This window comes from Cyclopterus lumpus, chromosome 8 (assembly GCF_009769545.1).
Source record: "Cyclopterus lumpus isolate fCycLum1 chromosome 8, fCycLum1.pri, whole genome shotgun sequence".
In the NCBI taxonomy this organism is placed as follows: Eukaryota; Metazoa; Chordata; class Actinopteri; order Perciformes; family Cyclopteridae; genus Cyclopterus; species Cyclopterus lumpus.
The window spans coordinates 21629924-21652849 of NC_046973.1; the positions used below are offsets into that span (position 1 = coordinate 21629924).

Sequence of the window (22926 nt, forward strand, 5' to 3'; positions counted from 1 at the left end):
CTGCATGCGGCTGCTGCATGCGGCTGCTGCATGCGGCCGCATGCAGCAGCCGCAAGCAGCGCACCGTGACCTCCCGGTGCAGGCGGGCGGGCCCGATGGTACACACGTAATGAAGTCAGCGACATGCAATGCATCAGGTTAGATATTAATGTGTTCATTATGACTTGGTTACCCTTCATGTTGCATAATATTGGATTCACGTCCCCAGATTTAGAGATGTACATTTATAATATGTAATAATAATAAATATTATGTATATGATGACTGTTGATGATGACCTGGGACCCCGAAGGACGAGGGAGCTGTCCGGTGGACTCGTTGTTCACCCCTAAAGATGATGTTTTGGGATTATTATGTATACTACATTTGAGTGCTGTTGCTGTGCTAATTTGAGCTATCTTATATACTGTTGGTTAGCAATGCATCATATTATATCATCTCTAAAAAGTCCACTTAGGAAAAAAGCTCTATTTTCAGACTTTTTAAATATTCTATTTATCTTAAGAAGTGTTTCCTTAACACACAAAGGAGCACTTTATCCTTCAGTTTATTTAAGAACACCTCATATATATATATATATATATATATATATATATATAGCCACATTTTGACAGGAATGTAAAATAAAAAGTGTGAAAAGTAAAAGTAACATGCTGTCAGACAAACATAGTGAAGTGAAAAGCCTCTGAGGTGGAGTAGTATAGTTTATACAGATTTATACGGTTGCATATACTCAAGTAAATAAAAAAGTCCCTGCAAACCTACTCGAGTGGGCCAGTCCTCTGTAAATGGACCCAAACGTCCGGTTGTCTGTAGCCTAACATGTAAAACCAACCTCGGGATCAATAATTCATCTAGCGCTGAATAAATTATTAAATATGCGCGTCAATCAGCGGGGTGTCGGAAAAAAAGTATCAGGAGCTCATCGGGCTCCACCAATAGGAGCACGAGATCACGCGCTCCTGCAAGCGCTTCGACCAATCAGAGCGACGCGTCCTCCATTTCCTGTTGTGGTCTCGGGAGTGCGACCCGGAGCATTCCTCCGGTCCCGGAACGGGATGAAACGCCGCAGCCGCAACACGCGTGAATGACTGTTCGCCTCCAAAGTGTTGCTCGCGACAGCGCCTCGTGCCAGTGACGGCGGAGCGGCTGAAGGCCTCCGAGGGTCCGCGGACCGGTGCCTGAACCCTCGGAGGTGTAAACAGCTTAGACCACTTTGCGGCATTCGACTCCATGTCGGAGTTTTCGCCGCTGCTTTGCACGTTTTAACTTCCGTCGCTAACCGGGCTGAACGTGTCGTCGCGTGCGCCTCGGGACACGGCAGGTGTCGGCTGCTGCACCTGATGTCACGTCGCGTGTGTTGATTTCCCCTCGACAACCGCGGATCGGACACCTATATTCAGGTGACGTGCTGTGTGTGTGCGCGCGTGCGCGTGTGTAAAGATGCACTGCAGACGCAAAGGTTTAGTTAATGATAAGACATCTAATGTGAAGGGCTTCGTGTCCTCTTGTTGAATGAGGATGACGTTCACGCTGGAGATCACAATCATTAATATCGCATGTCAATAAACCGCTCGAGGCGCAGCGACTCAATATTGTAGCGGATTAGTGTCAAGTTAGGCAGCCAGAATAAACGGCACACTTCCGGTCAGAGATTTCAAGTTAAAAGCCCGTTGCCACGTTTTAGTGACAACATTCCCAAATGAATTTCACAATTTTGAGAAAAAGTAAGGTAAAAAACAGTATGAGACTAAATTCAAGACTGAAGTTCAAACTTTGAGAGTAAAGTTGGAATATAATAATAGAAAATGACCATAATTCTGACGATATGACATCGCATTACATATACATGTCTTGTACGTCTCTAATCCTCTTTCTTATTCATATTCACAGGTACATCTAAATGTAAATGCAGCCTTTACTCAAGGTTGGGGCCCTTCGGGATATAAATAACGCTCAAGGGCATAAAATACATATTGGACAGCTTGGAAAGATGAGTGCTGTCTTGCTGTCTCCATTCAGGGGCCACCATGCCCATCACGCTGCTGTGGGCCGTGGATGTGTATGGCAGGGTGTACAGCCTCTCCACCGCTGGCCAGCGCTGGGAGCGTGCAGACGACCTGCTGCTGGAGCTGAAGCGTGTCACCGCGGGTAAGGGGCGCTGCTGGGGCATCGGCTGCGACCACCACGTTTACCTCAACATGATGCCCAGTGAGACCTCCATCCGCTACCGGGAGGAGACTTATGAAAACCAGGTATGTCGAGACACTTACGAAGTAGACGCTGTGTGTCGTTAAGGCTCAAGCGCTGTTGCTCATGTGTGTGTTTCCAGAGGTGGAACCCGGTGGACAACTTCACCGACACACTGCTGCCCACCGACCGCTGGCCGTGGAGCGACGTGACCGGGATGACTCCTCAACCGCTCCACAGCTTTGAGCTGCCCTCCCGCAGCTGGGAGTGGGAGGGAGACTGGTATGTGGATCAGAGCTGTGGAGAACCCAACCCGACTGGGGTAAGAAACAACATGCAGTCCTTTGTAATGTATGTCTATGCATCAATCTTGCTTTCTGTCTTTCTAATTTTGATGCACGTGTTATAAAGTGTGTTACCACACTTGACGTCCTACTCCAGCTCGGTTTGTGTGTCTCTTTAGGGATGGGAGTATGCAGTCGACTTCCCCGCCAACTTCTCCCCCGACAAGAAGTGGAACTCTTGTGTGCGTCGCAGACGGTGGATCCGCTACAGGAGATACACAGCACAAGGCAGCTGGGCCAAAGTGTGGACACTCTCTGGTTCTAGAAATAAAAAGGTTGAGCACAGGTCCGACGGGAGATTCAAGCCACGCCCTGTGTTTCTGCAGATCCCCCTGGACTATCCCAGGAAGCCGCCGCTGCCGCTCTGTGACATCAGCTGTGGTGGTTGGGAGATGAGCGACCAGTCTGGAAGGTATCCCTACCTCTGGGGCGTGTCCCAACAAGGAGAGGTCAGTCTGCTGGACCAACAGTCCAATGTTTTAGTGCATGTGAAGTACACTTAGCTAGAGTGAAGGATTCCATGCTCCCCTGGGGTTTATTAGAAAACAGTGTTCAGTGTTCTGATTGTAAAAGTTGATGCAGCACCGACTGTGTGTATTCCCCTCTAGACGACCTCTACACTGCTGTAACAGTCCATTCATACAGGCTAACATGAGATAACATGCTTCTAATGTAGGTCTCAGTCACATATTCGAGCAACAAGCTGCTTTTTAGTGCAGTTCACTTTACATTTCTGTCCACAAGAGGGCAGTATGACTTCATACAACTGACATTGTCAAACTTAAAGGTGCTCTGAATCCTGTATACATATAGTATAAAAGTATGCATCCATTTGATGCTCTATTAATGATCTATATGGATACCTCCTTATGGACCATGCTATGCCAGACCCCACCCAGTCCCATCTTAAGACTCTATCTTTACCCTGCAGGTGTGGTTCAGGGAGGGCATCCACCCTCGGGTCCCAGAGGGCTCCGGATGGGAGGAGGTAGAAGTGCCCAAGGAGGTGGCTCAGTTATCGGCCGGCCCCGGAGACCTCCTGTGGGCATTACTGTGGGATGGGAACCTGCTGGTCCGTACTGGCCTCAGCCTGGACAGCCCGACTGGTCAGCATTCACTGTCATTCACATTTACACCTAAATTATTTCACACTAAGTCTAATCTTTGCTCCTTTTTTTTTTTTTGTGAAATTGGACACTTTTCAGCATTGACTGTAACCCAAGTCTCACCAGCCTGTGGTGTTGTCATGTGGGAACCAAAGAAAAGAAGCTCGATATAAACAGCCCGCAAAGATACCAGCAGCAATACATCGTTACATTTTTAAAATAAGTCAAATCTGATGGTTTAAGCTTAAACGTCACCTGAACAAAATGTGTCATTAAAGCCTGGTTTGGCTTTGTAGAGCAGAACCTTTTACACAGTAAAGGTGACAGCTTGAGGTACGATCTTACCTCCATGTCAGTAAACAGGCAGCATTTCTCTTCCACCAGGCACATCGTGGGTGGAGGTGGAATCACCAGGAAAGGAGGTTGAGGCGCTTCACGTGGCCGTTGGAGTTAGTGTGGTCTGGGTGGTCACCAAAGACTACAAGGTGAATGGATACTCCTCACACCGACTAGCTGGTGTTCATTGTGATGGTAACGTGTGTGTGTGTGTGTGTGTCCAGGTGTGGTTCAGGCGTGGCGTGAACTCACACAACCCTCGCGGCTCCGGCTGGATCAGCATCGGAGGGGAGATGATGGTGGTGGATGTCGGACTCAATGAGCAGGTGAAAAGATTTCTCTTGATCATTTCACCTTTTGGATGAGAGCCTTCTCACAATATATTGAGTTTCCCCTTTAAGATCTAATTCAAAAGCCACTGAATGTAATTGTGTTGTTCTAACAAACATGTAGGTTCAACAATGTTGTTACTGGAGGATGTTTCCAGTCCCTCTAGCTGCTTCCCCTCTGATTCATTTACCCTCAGCTTTTGGATCTGGTTTCAGGATGATCCAGATCCGGGTTGGGGTCAGGGGCGCCGGTCTCTGTGTCTCACTGCTGAAGACTTTGCTAGCACTGCAAACACACAGCTCACACCTCCTCAGGCCCAGCCTTATATATCCCCAGACGATATTCCTCCTGGCTCATTAGAAGCTGGCCAAGCCGTCGTCATCATATCCCATATTTCATATTTCAGGGTTGGATATGGATAATTATGGATATAGCTTGTGGCAGGTGCCAGTGTTACAGTATATGGCCTTTATAAAGCTACAGTTGACCTTCTAGTGTCACTGATGCACCTTTGAAGAGGGAAGACAAGTGTTGTTCTATTTTATCGGACAGGATTCTGCCATTTATATCCTATTAGTTTTTAGTTGATGCTAATACTGAATGGTGTGATTGTTGTGTTTCCCCTTTGTTGTTGGACATAGTTTTCTTCTCTCTTTCCGTCAGGTGTGGGCGGTCGGTGAGGACCGAGGCCTGTACTTCAGAATGGGCGTGACGCAGTCTGAACCAAGTGGGAGCGGCTGGATTCCTGTTTCTGCCCAATGGGGGAACAGTAAAGAGGTTGTCCCGCCCAGGTCTGAATAAACGATCACGTTTATCTCCTTGAATCGTGTAATGAAACCGCTCTGATTATATCCCGTATCTTCTCCTGCTCTGTCCATATGCGGTTGTGTTTCATAGGAAGGAGTGCCAGCTGGCTCAGGCCTCAAAAGGCTCCCTTCTGAGCTGCACCGACTCCGACTCTGAGTTTGGTCCTCCTGATCCACAAAACACTGAAGACGTCCCGGCCCTGCAGGCTGCAGCCTCCTCTGTTGTCCCTTTAGGGGGAAACGACACACCTCCACCTCCCCTGAAAACAGAGGACCGTCCCTCGGCCTTACAACAGGATGCCCCCAAACCATTTATTCCTGCAAGCGACAGCTTCATCAACAGCCTGGTGTCAGACCGGGACAAAACCTCCACTGCCCAACCCCCCATCACAAAGGTACCGCAGGAAGAAGTCACGGAGCCGTCCCCAGCTCCGATCCTCCCGACCCCCGAGGCTGCAGGACACGACGTCCCCTGGATGAATGTGGATTTGGAGGGAGCAGAAGCAGCTCGATGTGCGCAGGCGGCGGGGCCCTCGACGGGCGCCCTGGGGACTCTGGGGACCTCTCAGGGTGTTGGAGAAGAGGACGCACCGGTGTGGACCTGGATCTCTGGTGGAGGCTGCGATGTGGACGCAAGTTCACAGATCAGCTGGCTTAGTCCCTCAGGTACACGGGCAGCCAGTATGCAGGGAGTTTAAGTATTTATGTAAATTTACCGACAAATAAATGTCACACAATCCTCCAAAAAAACTGCATGTTGTAAAATGTGAAGGTGAGCTGATGGCTTATTGCATGTCAATGTAGTCTTATCTGTTCATCTGACATGTACTGTTACACGTATAGAGATGGATTGTGCGTGTCACCTCTCTGGTTGTCTGTCAGGTCCTCTCACCAGCTCCCTGTCTCTGACTCCAGTGCAGTCGGCAGCGTGGAGCGAACAGCAGCAGCAGCACCGAGAGATCAGCAAGAAACCGCTGGAGAAAAGCCACGTAAGACACGTGTTTGACACTTCCTCTTAAACGCAGACGTTCCGACTCGGATTAATCATGCCTCCTTCCGTGTGGTCACATCCTCCCGTTGCCCTGGCCAGTCGGTGTGGGTGCGTAAAGGGGCGCTGCGCTGGTGGAGGGACTGGAAGCCTCAGCGCTGGGTGGATGTGGCCGTTGCTCTCGAGCAGTCCAGCGAGTCTGACGGCAGGAAGGACAGCATTTTCTTTGTCTACTACACACAGTATGATGAGAAAAAGGTTGGTTCCGGTCAGTTCCATTCTCACCTGTCTGCTCACGGCTGTTGGCTCTCTTCATCTTTCGTCTCTCTTCCCAGTACCTTCATGTGTTTATACATGAAGTGACAGCGCTGGTTCCAGTGGTCATGGACTGCCACTATGCCTTTGCTGTGTACACCACCCAGAGGACCAAACAGAGGTGGCCTCTGGTTCTGGCAGCACAAACTGAAAAGGACATGAATGACTGGGTAACAGTTGCACAGACAAACACATATTTTGTAAGCACACAGAGGAAATGCAACTGCACGTTAAGTCGATTGTTTCATGTTTTACTCGAGTGGTATTGACGTGGTTTCTGGGTCTGTGTGTTTAGCTGTGCCTGTTGACTGACTGTTGCCTCGAGTGTCGAGGGATCACAGGACCCTCATCCAGACAGGCCCTGTGGGCCACAACCTCAAAGGGAGACGTCATGGTCCACGAGCCGTCCTTCTCTCTGGAAGCCGCTGCACACACACTGGCCTGTGACCTCATGTGAGACTGATACCAAATGTAGCCTCGGTCTGCCTGTTGTCATTCGCTCTCTTTCCGGTAGATCAGCTTTCTTTTGTGTGCCTACGTTGTCTTTCTTCTGCACGTCACTAACATGCTAACACACTGCAGCACCTTGTCAATAACGTGGCTAACACCGGGTGCTTCTGCTGTGGTGCTGCAGGTTCTGGCGGCAGGTCCCGGGTCACCTGCGCTGTGTAGAGTCTAACAGTCTGGGGCTGGTGTGGGGCATCGGGTGGGACGGCGCCGCCTGGGTCTACAGCCCGGGTAAACTTAGCCCTATGTTTCTATGTAATCATCTCCCTGATATTCAGAACCTGAGGAAAGATATAAACACTTTTGGTTTTTGCTACCATTCATCACGAGTGCAAATAATAGGTCTAGATGAATAAATGTTTGTTCGTGAGCACTTGACAGCATCATCATTACACGTGTGGCTCGTCACGTTAAGAGACCTGCTGTTGGTGTTCAGCTCCAAGGAAGAAACCTTTTTTCCCAGCAGTCATTTTGACATTTCCTAGCAGGGCCAACAGGTGTAATTTACGTAATTATGGTCCCAATACTGTTTGATTTGTGTGTCACAGTCCTTCCAGGGAACAGATGTGCGCATTAATAATGTTATTGATTACACCTGTGTTTACCCTGCAGCGATGTGCCCAGTAGGCTGCTGTGAACAGACGTTGTGTACAGAGGTCAGCATGAGGTGATGGACCAACAACGGGCTTCAGGATCTTTAACATGAACTCATGAAGCAGCTCCTTTAAAACCTGTGGTGGTGCATGTCGGCCTTTTATTGTGACGAGGCACACCTGTGTCCTCATGGGCTACACCTGTCAGGTGGACGGGAGTCTTCAACACCCATTCAAGCTCCTTTGTTCACACAATTTGAGACAAATAAGGATTTTGATTTCAGCTTCTTGAAAAATGGGAGCAAAAAGAAAAGTGTTAAATTTTTTCAGTGTGTGTGTAGAAATCATTTTTATAAGTGGCGCGGTAAAATTGATCTGTGACAATTTGTAGTGACTGCTTAAATATGTATCAAGTAAACATGGAAAATATTTGCTAGTAAAACTTCTCACGGTTAGATTCCATGTTACTTTACATTTGCTTGATCCATAATCTATAATTGGTACAAGAAAACAGCTGTTTTCTTTAAATATCAAAGGTATGTCACTTATATAATGATGTACTTGCTAACACATAAGACATAATCAGCTTGTGTGTGCAGCTGTAGAGACGCACCACATCTGTAGCTAAGTCATTGCTAGCTTGACGTGTGTTCACGCCAGGAGCTGCAGCTCAGCTGCAGCAGCAGACGGATGTGAGGAGTGTCCACGTGTATGAGAATCAAAGGTGGAACCCGATGACCGGATATGCAGACAAGTAGGAACATTTCATCTTGTACAAATGTCCTTAATCATTGCAGCTGTCGACGGGTCTGTGACTCCTGAAAACATCAACTTTCTGTTTGCTTTTCCTCCAGAGGACTTCCTACTGACCGGCCTATGTGGAGTGATGAGAGCGGCCTGAAGGAGTGCAGCAAAGGAAACACACACCCGCCCTCCCCTCAGTGGTCCTGGGTAGGTGTGATTGAAACCGCATTTGATTTCTTGTTCCATCCCCGGCTTATTCTCCCCCACTAATCTGTCTTCCAGGTGTCAGAGTGGGCTGTGGACGCCAACGTCCCTGGAGGGACAGACAAAGAAGGCTGGCAGTACGCGGCAGACTTCCCCACGTACGTTCTTATTATTATTAAAAGATCCGCGTTGTCAGAAACGGAGGTGTTCCATTTGTCTGGTCTCCCTCCCACAGGACGTTTCATGGCCACAAAACCATGAAAGACTTTGTCCGGCGCAGAAGATGGACGAGGTAATCAACACACACACACTCACATTTCTGTGGTTTGCAACTCAGTTTCTTTGGCTTTTTAAAACAATCCTATATTCTGCGTGCAGGAAGTGTAAGATCACATTGAGAGGTCCGTGGCAGCAGGTCCCGCCCATCCGTCTCAGTGACATCTCTCTGATGCCGTGCCTGGCCCAGAGCCGGATGGAGCAGGTCCCCGTCTGGGCCCTCAGCGACAAGGGAGACGTCCTGTGTCGGCTGGGTGCCAGCCCCCAAAATCCTGCGGTGAGATTTGCTGACTCTAAACATGCAGTTGCTTTTAGAGCTTAAGAGAGATTCACAGTGAGTGCAGCAGGAACTATTCCTAGATGTACTGAATATATTCCTCGAACTTTGATTCTTATGACGTCATTGTAATTCCTTCACAGTGTTTGTATTCGTCTTGTTCTCTGCAAACGTCTTCTCTCCAACTCGTGTGTCTGACCCACAGGGAAGCTCCTGGCTGCACGTTGGCACAGACCAGCCCTTTAAGTCCATCTCTATCGGCGGAGCCAACCAGGTGTGGGCCATCGCAAAGGACGGCGCTGTGTTCTACAGAGGGTCCGTCTCCCCACAAAGCCCTGCAGGTCTGTTGAAGATGTGAAGCAGGTATCACGCATCGTACCTGCACGGCAAACGTCTAAATGCTCTTATGGGAAATGTGCAGCACATCAAACATACCATCTACCCGGTAAACTTTGCAGCGCTCTCGTCCCCCTACAGGAGAATGCTGGTACCACATCCCGTCTCCCCCCAGGCAGAGTCTGAGACAGCTGTCTGTTGGGAGGACCTCTGTCTTTGCTGTGGATGAAAACAGTGAGTGCCAGCAGACGTACAATTTTATTTAAAACTTCTTTAGAAAATCCAGTTAACCCTTCTTATCTACACACAGGTAACTTGTGGATCAGACAGGGCCTCACGCCCAGCTACCCTCAGGGCTCAGCCTGGGAGCTCATCTCTAACAACGTCACCAAGGTGTCTGTGGGACCGCTAGACCAGGTCCGACACCTCTTGTAGTTTTATCAGCAGTTGACAGGAGATCTATCTAGATGGATCGAAAACAAAGATATGTATACATAATCAATCTGTTTGATAAACCATAAATGGCTGTTGTCTCTCCAGGTGTGGATCATAGCAGAGGGAGTTCCAGGCTTCTCGGCTGAGAGTCCCGGAGCTGTCTGCCACAGGCTGGGGGTCGGACCCATGCAGCCCCAGGGCCAGTCCTGGGACTATGGTATAGGGGTGAGTCCACGATCATTAAGTAGACACCCTCGAATTCACATTTAAATAATAACAAAGGAAAAGTTACACAACAAACACTTTTTTTGCCAGCACTCAAGGAATTGAAAAAAAGCTATATACTTTTAAAGAAATATATATTTTTCTTTTGGTCAAAAACAACAATGTTGATGTCTTTCAATACTTTAAAAACAGCTCATGTCTGATACAGATATGAAAGGTTGCAGAGGCTCAGTTACCAACACCAAGCTACACATTGAACTATTTTTATTTGCTCGTTTTGTATATTTTTGATTCATTCTTTGAGATTTAGATTAGTTTCCAGTATGTTGTGGCCCTGTTGCTGCCCTCTAGTGCACAAGTTAAGTAATGTGCAAACAAGTCATTTGTTGTCTTTCGTGTTTGACCCCTCAGGGAGGATGGGAGCACGTCAGTGTGAGGGGGAACTCAGCAGAGGCTCCTCGCGCCCCCCTTCCTCCTCCTGTCGGACCCCCGCCGCCCCCAACACAAGTGAACGGGACCGCGGTGGGCGTGTAGCGCCGGCCCCCCGCCGCCCCGTTTGTGCCTGGATCCACCTTCGTCTCCTCAAACCATCCCACGGGCCCTGATCATCCCTTCGTGTCGAGGGAACGCACAACCACGCCCCTGATCGCTGGATGAGGGGCACGAGAGCATTTAATGGGCCGTGATGTGGGACAGAAGTGTAGATGTGAGTGCATGTGTTCTCTAACTAGGCTTTGGCTGTTGGGTGTTTTGGGATCTAGCAATAGCTTTTATTCGTCTATACGATATCCTGTGAAAAGAGGGCGAGACTCTGATAAAGGGCTGCGGCGTGGCTACCAAGCTAACTCGTCTCCAAACACATGATCCCAGTCTGTTACTAGAATCTTGTTTGGTTTTTGTTTGCCTGTTATACATGTGCATGTGCTTTCAATTATTTATTAATTATGCATTTGTTGAATTTTGTTTCTCCATGTTTTGGTCTGTTACATGTTTGCAGTGTTTTTCGCCCATATTGCTACGATAAATCTTCCAAATATTTAAGGCTTTTAAAAAAATTACGAGCAACGTGGAAAATTCAGTCTCCATTAAAAGACACCTCTCCATCCTCCTGCAATAAGGAAAGTTATTCCCGTCAGTATTATATCATCTACATAACTGAAGTGCTGTAACTCCACAGCAGCTCTCTGAATGTCTCCATGCATCAACATACATCTTACCAGGGTATTGAAATAAGTCTAAAAATATGGATTCATGTCCGGACATCATTTCAGTCTGTGGTTGAAGAGCAGACGATCACACACCTGATGTCACACACACTTGGATGTTTAGTTTTTTTCAATAAATAAAAAGTAGTTCTCGACTCGGGTCTCCATCACTTGACTGACCTCTGAGGGAAACATGCAGCCTTTTGTTTTTCTGGAGACGGCTGTGGCAGAAAGCTCCAACGAGTCAATACGTTGGAGTACTCAACATAATAATTACAGTATTTGAAAACATGCCGATATTAAACAGCAGATTACGCTTAATTAAGGTTTGTGCCAGAAGGTCAAACAGCCGTATGACCTTCAAACATGGCTCCTCCTCCTCCCAATGTCAAACGCAGTACAAATTAGAAGTTCATTTGAATTTATTTTCATAATAAACAATGTAATTATAAACATTTCATTCAATTACTAAGCATGATAAATATGACGTAAAAATATTTTTGAAATCTACAAGTTTAAAGGACAGAATGACTTCACATCTGCTTGTGTCTTAATTTAACTGCTTTTAGCCGACTGTGATATGTTCATCAACTCAGCTTTACGTTACAAAATGAAACCTCATACCTAGAACTCAAGAGTTACATCATTTCCCATTTACAGACAAAAAATAATTACATTTACATACATCAGTACAGTTCAACATTAAGTTACATTTCTCAAATGTGCAAGATTAAGCAAATGTATACTGTAGTCAAATAAAAACAAGATTTTCTTAAATAAATGTTCAAGTTTAACTGAAACACAGACTGCTGGTTTTAACAGGTTCACGTTCTAAGATCGTGCCTTCTGTTTGGGAGGTGAGCCAACAGGTGAAGTGCAGCAGGTCGGTGACGGCATAACCTACAGGTGGTTGTTTTATAGCTGTACATGAAAACCCTGGAGGGAAAGCATATCTTGATCCATAACAGTTTGCATTATGCTCCCTCTCTCTCTCTCTCACTCACTCACACCTAAAAAATGCAACAGGACGAGGGTCCTAATGGAAGAAAATGCCATGTGAACCGGTTGTGTAAGTTTGACACAGTTAAAACAAATGAAATAAAAAGGCAGAAACTGTGGAACATGAACACAGCAGTTTGTTCTAGTGGTTTTGAAGCTTCGCGTCGCCTACGAACTCAAAGTTCACCTCTAACTAAATTCATTGCACATTTCTTCATTCTGACATTTAAAAATAAAATCTCCCCCTTTTCTTCTGTGACTTTAGACTGAGCAGTGATAGTAAATGGAGTGCGTCCGTCTTTACAGCATCACAGGCACCGCGAGAAGTAGTCAAAACCATCAGAGCATCAAATGAAGCATTAAATGAATAACTGTCTCAACTCGGTGTGTCTCAGACCGCCAACCATTCTTACTGGGCTGTCTCAACTATATGAAACGACTTACTGCAAATGTTCCTTTCAAGCATAAATAAAGGAACACTCAGTGTTTCACGTTTTCTTTTAGTTACGGTACATTTAAACCCTTCTTCTTCAAATGCTGTACAGAAGGATACCACACACACACACAGACTCTCCAATGAGGAGATTGTGACATAAAACACCTGATGAGAGGTTACGAAAAAATAAATCATTCTTCCAGAAGAGGCAACCACTGAAATAATCGCACAACATGAAAGAGCAAAAGTAATAAAGTTAGAGAAAAAGCTTGGATCTTCAGTTTTAGGTCTGATGAAACCAAAGAGCTTATTCCTATTTGGCTGTAGTGACGAGTTTTGCCAGCCCAGTGTGTTGAATTCAGAGCATAAAAAGTCTTTTTCTTTTCTTCTTTTTTTTTTGGTGAAAGTCCTGGAAAATGAGTGCACTTGGACACACAATAAAAAGAAGCAGCCAAACACCTGGAATGCACATGATAAGTCTTTAAAGCAAACATTTAGAAACTCTTTCTTTCCTCCTGAATTCAAACCACACACTGATGGAGGAGGTGTGGCTCAACGGGACCGTCTCATTGGCTGAAAGTCGTTGTTCTCGTGGACATCTCGTGTAGGAAAAGTTCTGCCTGAGAGAAGCGTCCACAAACCGCATCATGTGTCCTTGTTCAGCTGGTCTCCATTCTTAAAAAGTGCGTTTAGGTTCATTTTTCAATAGTGTGATGGTAATATTTATATCACACTAGTCCTTTTCTCCATCTTCACTGCTTCCTGGGTGAACACAAGAGGACGAAGAGTTTAAATATTACTCCAACAGGACGATGTCATGTAATGTAAAGGCCCCATGAGGCAACTCTGCAAACCGTAGGCAGAGGAGAACTAGAACATTGATCAAATTAAATATATTAATACATTTGCACCAAGAAAAGTATATGAAGATATTAAGAATGCAATGAAAATTAACTAATTTTAAAGAAATAGTTTGACATTTTGGGAAATATACTTATTTTAATTTTAGCTTAGCTTTAGGACTGGAACAAGCTAGTTATCTTTTTCCAAAAGGTAAAATCCACACCTACGAGTTAAACAACTAACACCGTATTTCACGTTAATTAGATTTGTGAAAAAGTAAAAAACAACATCTTGTAGATTTACAGCGAGTTACGGGACCATTTCTTTGTCCCGGTGCAGTTACATCCTAGTATGTTGTTGGATACGTTAGCTTATGCTAAGCTAGTCATAGCTCTATATTAACTACACAGAGATGAGTGGTGTCCATGTTCTAATCTAACATGTAAACCCCGTGCAGGGTGGAGTCGCTGCATGCTTAACTTGCCTCCTTGTTCGATGTCAGAGTCGGTGAGATGCGTCAGGGAAAAGCTTGCGATGCTGGCCGGCGAGATGGAGAAACGGGAGTAGTTTGAGGAGCTGGTCCAGCTGGGCTCGAGCACGCGGCCTGCTGCAGGTGGCGAAGAGGAAAAGCGAGACGCTGCCGATGAGGACGTGGTCTTTGATACGGAGCCTTTATCCGTCTTGGCCAGGAAGGCAGGCGTCGGGGAGAAGTCATCATCCCACTCAAAACCACCACCTGCAGGGGTTTCATGAATTAGTCCGGCATGCAATGGCAAAGACAATTAGCAAACGCTGCATATATAGTTAGTGGTGTAGTTGTGGTGTCATTACCCTCTTCATCAGTGGAGCTTTCAGAGTTGAACCGGTTCAGGTAGCTGGCACTGGGCACCGGGCTGCTGAACTCTGGAGCCTGATTGTGTGAGCCTGAGGAGTGGTCACCCAGTTCCTTGGTGGGGGTCTCCTACATCAGAATGAGTAGGATGTGAATTAGCATGGCCACAGACATGTGTTACACCTATAATACCACAACAACATAGATAATACAACACCTGGTCAAACAGGTAGACAGTGACATCATCGAAGAAAGACACGGCTCGTCTGGAGTTATCGGCATTGCAACTCTGAGAGGACGCCTGGACGTTGAGCGCGCTGCGTTTCAACAAGCTCTTCAGGTTCTTTGCACGACTGTCATCGGAGACGATAAGTGGCACCGTATGCACGGTTTCATCCTCGCTTTCCGAACTGGAGCTGTGGAGCTGGTATCCACGGATGTCATCGTCAGAGTCGTCGCTGTTCTCGTCCTCCTCGTCCGCGTCTACGTCGTCTTCCTGTCCGTCCCGCCTCCCCAGGAAACGCCCCTCCATGCCTGGCTCTTTTATTTTATGTCCGTCACTCGCGTAGGTCCTGGTTAGTTTTGCATGACCCGAGCTCTCTGGCACCGGTTTTGGAGGGACAAAAGGAAGCTGAGGAAGGAGTCGAGTTGATGTTTCTAGATCTTCTGATTGATCAGGAGATGTGACATCATTGAGCAACTCCGGTTTGTTTCCATCTTCATTATGACTGTTGGGAGACTTCGTCGCCTCCGTCTCGCGTTTTCCTGCGACATCAGAATCTGCATCCGATAATATGCCCCCCCCCGCACGAGGCTCTTCTCCATGAGCCTCGGCAGCTACAGAAGATTCGTGCTGGGAAATTAAAGAATCTGCATCCCTCTCCACGTTGACCTCCAGTGTTGGACCTCCAGCGCTGGTCACCTCAGTAGAGTTTCTCAGCCACGTGACTTCCCCAGAACCTCCCGCAACCGTTTCTTCAGACTTCTTCTCAGGCTCTGATTCATTGTCTGAGAAATAGGCGGAGTCTCTGTAGTTGCTGCCCATGAAGGGCTCCTCAGCAGGAGCTTCAGGAGCTGGTTGTTGGACCTCACAGAGATCCTCACCTTGAGTATCCAGCACACCCTCTACTTCAGAGATGATGATTTCTGGTGGAACCAGATTTGTAGCAGCTGTGAGCTCCCCCGTCTCCTCTTCTTCGGCAACACTCAGGCCGTTTTTGACAGGAGAATCGTCTTTCTCATTCGGCTGAGAGTTCCACTCAGGAGACTCCAGGTTCTCCGTCTCGTACCCACTGTCGGATATTTTGTACGGAGGCTGGAGTTTGTGTTGGGCTATTTGAGCATTCAGCTCGTCTCCTTGTTCACCGAGCCTGTGGATGTCAAGAGAGTCTAAAGAGTCTGGGGTCTCGGCTGAATCATCTATAGTGGGAAGAGTGGTGGACATGCTGTCTTCTAGTAAACTGTCCTGGCTGATCTGGTCCAAAGACGGCCGAGAGACCAACAGAGAAGATCCGACAACAGGATGCCCATCAGTGTCCATAAAGGATTCTTCGTGGTCAGAAAGAGCGCTTTCCAGTTCTGCATCCTCAATGAGCTCACTCAACAGATCATTACTTGTGAGGTCTTCACTGTGTCCGTTGTCCGAGGACGATGCTTGGACTTGCAGGTTTTCAGGCATTTTACTTTCTATGAGCTGGACAATATTCTGAGAGGTTCTACGGTCTTCTTCAAGGCTGGGAATTTTGGCATCTGTGCACAATGAGTCTGTAGTGGCACTTTCAGAGATTGCAGGGGTGTGGCCATCAGTTTGACCGACGATAACCTCAAACCTCTTTGAGGTAGAATCAAAACCAGAGTCTGCACCTGTGTCAGAGGATTGCATCAGACCAAGGTCTTCTGTGGAAGAACTATTTCCAACTGCCAGCCGGTTGCTTGTATCATCTTCTGTGACCACCGTAATGAAAGGCACCAGTGTTTTACTTTCAACCACAGAAGGACATAACTCCCCCGAGCTGATACTTGGAGAGTCTAAAAGTTCCTGTCTTGAGGATGTGCTACTTGCTGAAGGTTTTAAATAATTGTCTGCTGAGATTAAGCTACCTAAATTCTCGATGTTGTCCCAAGAACTCATTTTGAACCGTTCCTCTGGCTCGTGGGCTCGACCAGGTAGAAGAAGATTCTCCTGTGGACTTGAGAAACCTGATCTGTCTTTCATCAGGCTGTGGTCCTTGAGAAACATAAAGTTGTCAGCTAGTTTCTCAGTGTTCAGAAGCCTCTTGTCATCTGTGTTCTCCCCCTCCTCTTGCACAGAATCCACCATGTAAGAGGCTTCTGAACAATCCCCGAAAAAAGAATCATCATTGCTTTTATCTATATCCACCTCCTGGACTTCTAAAGGTGCACCTTGAAGGAAAGGGTTCCCATTGCGCTCTGGAAGCTCCATAAAACTCTGCCTCCAGGAAGGAGAGTCCTCTTGTTTGGACCCCCCGTCAGTGAAAATGTTGGTGTGGTATGGACTGTCATTTTCAAGAGATGACCAGATATGGCTGTCTGGTAAGTAGGAATCCTTGGAGTCAATACTTTGGTGGAAGAAATCAGCATCGGTACTAGACTCATCCAGACGGACATCTTGGAGAACAACAAAGTCTTGCCGGCCTGAACTGAAGTCCATGTCTGGCCCTCTATTCCTATCTTCCCCAACAGTGCTCTCCCCTGGTTCTTCTAGTTGTATGTAATATTCATTTCCATTAGATGTTTTTTGTGCATCAAACACTGGTACAATTCCAGGAATTCCCGAAGGAGTGTTACCACTTTTTGTGCCCGCTGCTCTGGCAACGGGATCAGGGAAATGTGCCTGGATGTCTTCACTGGAAACAGGAAAGAACATGCTGTGATAGTTCAATGTCGTGTCCATGCCTGAGCGCCCATGGCTGCCATCATAGTGGTCGTGCTTGGCTGCCTCCCAAACATACTCAAAGCTGAGACCTTTGCTCGTTTCAGTGACAGTAAGAACTTCGTCGATCTCTTGTCGCAGGGCGTCGTCAGCAAACTGTTCCAAGATTGGGTACGACGAGTGGCTAACAGTGGTCTGCCGTGTGGAAGGGTTCGGCTTGAGAGCGTCCCAGCGTTGATCGAAGTCTTCTTCTATGTCCTTCTGGCCTTGCATGCGCAGGTAGATGAGCAAACGATGCACTTCCTCTGCGGTGGCCCGCTTGTCTGGAGACAGCCAGCAGAACTGCAGGACCTCATGCCTGCAGTAACAAGGAGATCAGACGTCTTTTTAACGGTAAACCACCATCATATATTTGTATTTTACATGTGTATTCAATTTGATTTGTGCCAATAGGCCGATTCCAAAAACTCACCATCTGTCGGAATAAGGGAGCTCCAGCTGTGCCTTAAAGAGTTTGACTTGTTGATCCTTGATCACATGATTGAGAACCTCCCGGTCAGTAAGATGTGGGTACGGCTGGACAGCATTCTCAAAGAGCTCCCACAATGTGACTCCCAAGGCCCTACGAGGACAAAACAGCTGTTGGATTTTACTGCAGGACAATTTGAATTTAGCAAAAGACCTTGACCTCTTGACCCTAAACTCCATTTGAACACCCTCCCTCACACCACATTACTGTAAATGTAAATACATGTAATTATTCACAAGCAGCTATGACAGTAAAAGCCAAATATAAACAAAAGCAACTTTGGGAACATTCAATCTCAGCACATTTTTATTTAAGGGGAAAATCTCTTGTGACAAACTACATGACGTATTTCTGCATTCTTTCACCAAAATGCATTTGGGCAATGAGTCGTGAGGTGGACTGCAGAGCAATTTATTGTCTTATTCCAAATATTCTAAATGTCATGTATACTGAAATATATATATTCTCTCTCAGGGGACCTTGAATGGAAATATTTGAAATGCATTTGGAAGAACTTCAGGTTGACTCAGTCATTATGAGTCACGGGTTTAAAAAGAGCTGCAGTTTGGTACCTACCACACATTGCTGGGCTTGGTCTGCTCCATCGTGACCACACCCCCATGGCGCTCGCCCACCAGTTCAGGAGCCAACCAGCGAAGGGGCGCAAACACGTCATCCTCTGTGATGATGTAATCCTCCTGTAGTAACATAGTCAAATCAAATCAGTCACACACGATATTTGATATTTGCTACTTTTACAAACTGTAACATTCTAGATTAAGTAATTGTGCTCGTTCGACAGCGCTCTGCAACAGGAGGCGTTTGACTGTTTGTTCCCTTTCTTTACACAAATAGATTTACAGGGTGACCTTATCTTCGAGTATTAAATTCAGACAGGCAAACTGACGGATCAGCAGTATTTAAGGAATGCAGCAGACAGCGTGTCCAGTTACAAGACAACCATGAATCTTCAGTGAAACAGGCAAACACCTGCACAGCCTCCAATAAAACTAAGATATTTATTTTCTTTGAGACGGTCATCTGGAGCAGGCTGCACAACAAATAAACAGACTAATAAAATAAACAGGAGAAGTTCTGATCCATTGTAACTATATTGTTGATTTTGGTCAATTAAAGCTCCTTTTGGACAAAAAACAACAGCACGGTTTCAAACTACTAAAGTCTCAATAACATGTGTCTTGTGGAAGAATTTAAGGACATTTTCTCATGAAAATGGCAGAAAAACTATTTAATGCAAGGTGCTATTGCAGTCTCAAACACTTTTGCGTAATATTTTTGCAAACCACCACTAATTTCAATATATACACACACTATTACAACAGCACCTATGTTGTAGGACAGACGGCTGGATGACGGATGCCCAGTCTCCTCCACACATCCAGTGTGAGTTTCTCTCACTACACAAAGATGCAGTCAGGCTGCTTCGACTGTGCATCACCGGGCTGCTGGTGCGTGGGAGGCACTGTGGGCTGTTGATAAATCTCTCTTTTTTATATTTATAATGCCTACCATGTGTGTGTCTAAAATCAGATTGAGAAACTACTTCTTAATGCACATGTTTTTAGTGATGACAAAAGAAAAACAAACACAGCTTTCTGCAAGCAATTTCAGTTAAAGGTTAGATTACTACAGTCAGACTGGTGTGCTGTGACTCCACCCACATCCTGCTATCGAAGATCTTGAGTAACCACCATTGGACTTTATGAAACTAGACGATTGCCCAAACCAATGTCTATTTAGGAATACAACTATGATTGGTCTTCGCAGTTCCATACAGTAATTAACAAAATATTTATGCGGAAAATATCTGAAATTGAGGTTTTTGCTTACTTTGTATCTGTAGGGTCCAATTCCATAGTCTCCCACTTTGACAGTAAGATCTCCAGTCAGGTAGCAGTTCCTCAGAGCCAAATCACTATGAGAGCATAGAAAACAACATGGGGAGGGATTAGATACTCACACAAATCAAAAGTACAAAAACATAGTAGATTATGAAGCTTACAGGCAGCAGCATGATACAGCAGAAAGATATAGTTTCTAGAGGGAAACACGCATCGTGTGACGCTGCCAGGAGAGGGCGTAAGGAGCTCAGAGTCTCTGCACATTAAGCAAAACTCTGTAAGATAAATTGAGATTTATTTTAAACTTGCCGTTGGCTTAGGGCCTGACATACAGTAAGGAAATGGGTCCAACTTCTTTATATATATATATATATATATATATATATATATATATATATATATATATATATATATATATATATATATATATGTTGCGCAATCCCTAAACCATGTCGTCAAAGAAAACCACTTTTCACAATTTGTGAATGAGAATATATCAAGACGTGTTGCAGCTGAGGTTTCAGCTCTGGATATCGGCCCACACACAGTTGCCCTGAGGGTTTTGCGTCTGTGGAGCTGCACCATAAATCACCTCATTCAGCTTGTGGCTGCACTCATCATTCACCTTTTTTTCCCCTTTTCTTTTTTGTGTAGCATCTGAACTAAAGTACCACGGAAATATTTTTACGATTGCAAATGAAATTTGTCTGCATGGGGGGGGAGCATGTCGAACTCCCTTTGAGTTGTAACAAGGATTAAAACACAACGCCCAATATGAGGCTATCTCTTACAAGCAAAGAGCAGAATCATCATATTCCTCTGGCAGCGGACAGCTGACACTGTGGCTATGCATGGGAGCTGTGTTATTGGAACCCTCCGAGCTTATTCTGAGCATGCAAAATAGAGCTGATGAGCTGAGCATCGTATGTAACCCCGAGCCACACAAACACCCTCTGTCCCCAGTTGGCTACCAGCAGCCAGACGTCCTGTACTTGCTGGGGTAAAAATGAAATGCAGCCTCTCTGCTGTGCACACCTTTTTTGGAGAACACTGGTACTCCTGACACTGGTTGGACAGTAAGCACCCAAGTAGAACTCATCTTATTGTATGAGGTTAGAGTTTATTGACATTAATTTATTCTATACCATGAACGTTATATTAGTGTTAATCTGGATTCAAACATTATGCAATATGCATGTGTATTATGTGTTGACAAGACACAATATTAAAATGCTGAAATGTCAGCACAAATACTTATAACGCTAAATGACACCGTCCAAATAGTTAAGACAGTCACCGCCCATCCTTTCTGATTAAAGAAAGAGTGTAACGAGAACTACATTAAGTACCTATTCAATTAAAACAACTAATCTAATACATTGACCTGGGGCAGAAAAGCACAAAATACTAGGTTGTAAATTGTACAGAATTGAATGCGCCCGTCACTGAAAGAGTGAGCGTCACCATGAACAAACACCCAATGCTCACCTTAGTGCGTCTTAAACCTGTGAGCTCGTACGAGTGTTGCAAGCCTGATGCGTTACCTGTGCAGGAAGTTGTGTTTGTGAAGGTGAGTGACACCAGCAGCGATTTCACAGGCCATCCTCTGCAGCTGCAGCAACTCAGCATTTCTGAACAGCCAGTCCTGCTGAGACAAATAGCCCCGCAGATCACCCTGCAGAAACACACAGAAACATGCAGTCAATCCAGAGGAATCCCATTTGTTTTATAGCAACAGGAGGAATTGGGCAAGCGGTGTCGGTTAAATGCATTGACCAGAGACCGCCACACGGGGGCAGCAGACTCCTCAGCACTTCTTACTGCGGAAGTGGGAGAGGACCAAGTAAGGGTATCACTGTTTAATGGACCTCTATACCGGCTCAGAGATTTATAAATAAAAGAGTTGAGCTCAGGTCAGTGAAATAAACTGTGCTAGTGTCCATTTGGGTGTCGGGAGCCGCCGAGTGAAGGAGAGCAAACAACGAGGTGTCCCGAGAGCAAAGCAGGACAAGGCTCTTTGAGATGATTGACTGCGCCACATTAAACACACCAGCATGCCTACACACATGGTTACAGGGTGATATGGAGTCTTAGGTTAGACCGTAGCTCTTGAACACGGAGTCCACCTCTGTTCAGAGGGGCTGCACAACAAGGGAGTCCGCTGTGTGCAGGTTCACAATACTTCAGTGCACAGCGGATATCATTCACACACAACTTGAGACAGAGGACATTTTAGAGCTGCAGCGAAGGAGACTCCCAATTAGCCAACAGAACGGACCTCCCTGAGGAATGAGCTACTGAGAACACACACACACACACACACACACACACACACACACACACACACACACACACACAACACACACACACACACACACACACACACACACACACACACACACACACACACACACACACACACACACACACACACACACACACACACACACACACACACACACACACACACACACACACACACACACACACCTCTGAGAAGCAGTCTTCACAGAGGAGTTATATCCAATGTATGGTAAGAGATACCCTCTGCCCGTCATTATTTGTGATGGATTCTCAGCAGGTGATGAGGTCTGAGTTGCTGCTAATCAAACTACATTCACTGTGAAAGGCCAAAACAATTAGGCCTTGTGTCTGACCCCTGAATAAACAAGAATGTACTAAGCTCAGCGATCACATGATCAAGTTATGTAAGGAAGGAAGAAAGAAATGGAGTTATTTAATTCCTCTATGCTACCAGTGGATACTAAAAGTGGGCTATATGCTGCTTACTGTGAGCCAGTGTTGAGTAAGTGACTCAAATGACTTCATACGTATTACTCCTTTATGCAACACTTGGTATCAAAAAGAATTAGTTACTTTACTGTATTACATTCTCAGTCACACCAAGCAGTTAGTTACAGTAGTCGGTTTATTACTATATTACTTTTGCTAGAAAGGTGCGCATGAAGATTCTGAGAAATACGTTATTGCCCAATACTGCTGTTAGCATGCATACTTGGAAGCTAAATAAAGCAAGTGGACCGTTGATGGGTTTTTGTAAGCGCAAAGAGTGAAACCAACAGTTGAATACATTTTAAAGAATAAGTCTGTATGTGTCAAAAAGGACATCGGCCACATGAAGACAACTTCACCCACAAGGTGAAATATAATACTCAACATGCCCATGGGCCGAGTCAGTTATGTTAACTTAATAAAACAGCATGACAGCAACATAAAGAGTCCTTCCATAACATTGCGAAGCTTGTTGCTTTAACAACTGCAATAAAGGGAGGAGATCATCAACTTTCGAAAGCC

At 45.9% G+C, this 22926-nt stretch overlaps 2 protein-coding genes across 7 annotated transcripts in view; one reads left to right on the top strand and one right to left on the bottom strand.

Moving 5' to 3' along the window:
* On the top strand, positions 1–12824 carry tecpr1b (tectonin beta-propeller repeat containing 1b). Of its 4 annotated transcripts, none has more exons than XM_034539689.1 (25): positions 1–137; positions 2023–2255; positions 2333–2512; positions 2654–2776; positions 2861–2983; positions 3466–3640; positions 4025–4125; positions 4201–4302; positions 4970–5097; positions 5204–5778; positions 5995–6101; positions 6203–6358; positions 6436–6585; positions 6711–6868; positions 7050–7153; positions 8176–8269; positions 8370–8466; positions 8542–8621; positions 8699–8755; positions 8842–9016; positions 9222–9357; positions 9494–9586; positions 9663–9769; positions 9893–10012; positions 10424–12824. In XM_034539689.1, exons 1-25 carry the CDS (start codon positions 5–7, stop codon positions 10544–10546), a joined length of 3630 nt encoding a protein of 1209 aa, XP_034395580.1. In that variant the 5' UTR covers positions 1–4; the 3' UTR covers positions 10547–12824. The 4 variants fall into 4 exon arrangements, 3 of the variants coding, with proteins under 3 accessions (XP_034395580.1, XP_034395581.1, XP_034395582.1); XM_034539690.1 differs by lacking the exon at positions 1–137 and adding an exon at positions 1008–1403; XM_034539691.1 differs by lacking the exon at positions 1–137 and adding an exon at positions 1662–1927.
* Positions 12749–22926, bottom strand: part of lmtk2 (lemur tyrosine kinase 2) — a 20667-nt gene continuing 10489 nt past the window's right edge. For 2 of the 3 annotated variants that reach the window (XM_034539686.1, XM_034539687.1), the window contains exons 8-15: positions 21156–21286; positions 19601–19685; positions 18326–18447; positions 17693–17842; positions 14545–17578; positions 14327–14456; positions 13980–14231; positions 13052–13414 (exon numbers count right to left, since the gene is read on the bottom strand). In XM_034539686.1, the coding sequence (XP_034395577.1) occupies positions 13386–13414; positions 13980–14231; positions 14327–14456; positions 14545–17578; positions 17693–17842; positions 18326–18447; positions 19601–19685; positions 21156–21286 (3933 nt within the window). In that variant the 3' untranslated portion in view covers positions 13052–13385. Of the gene's footprint in view, positions 13415–13979; positions 14232–14326; positions 14457–14544; positions 17579–17692; positions 17843–18325; positions 18448–19600; positions 19686–21155; positions 21287–22926 lie in introns of all 3 variants that reach the window. The other variant, XM_034539685.1, reaches the window with a different exon arrangement.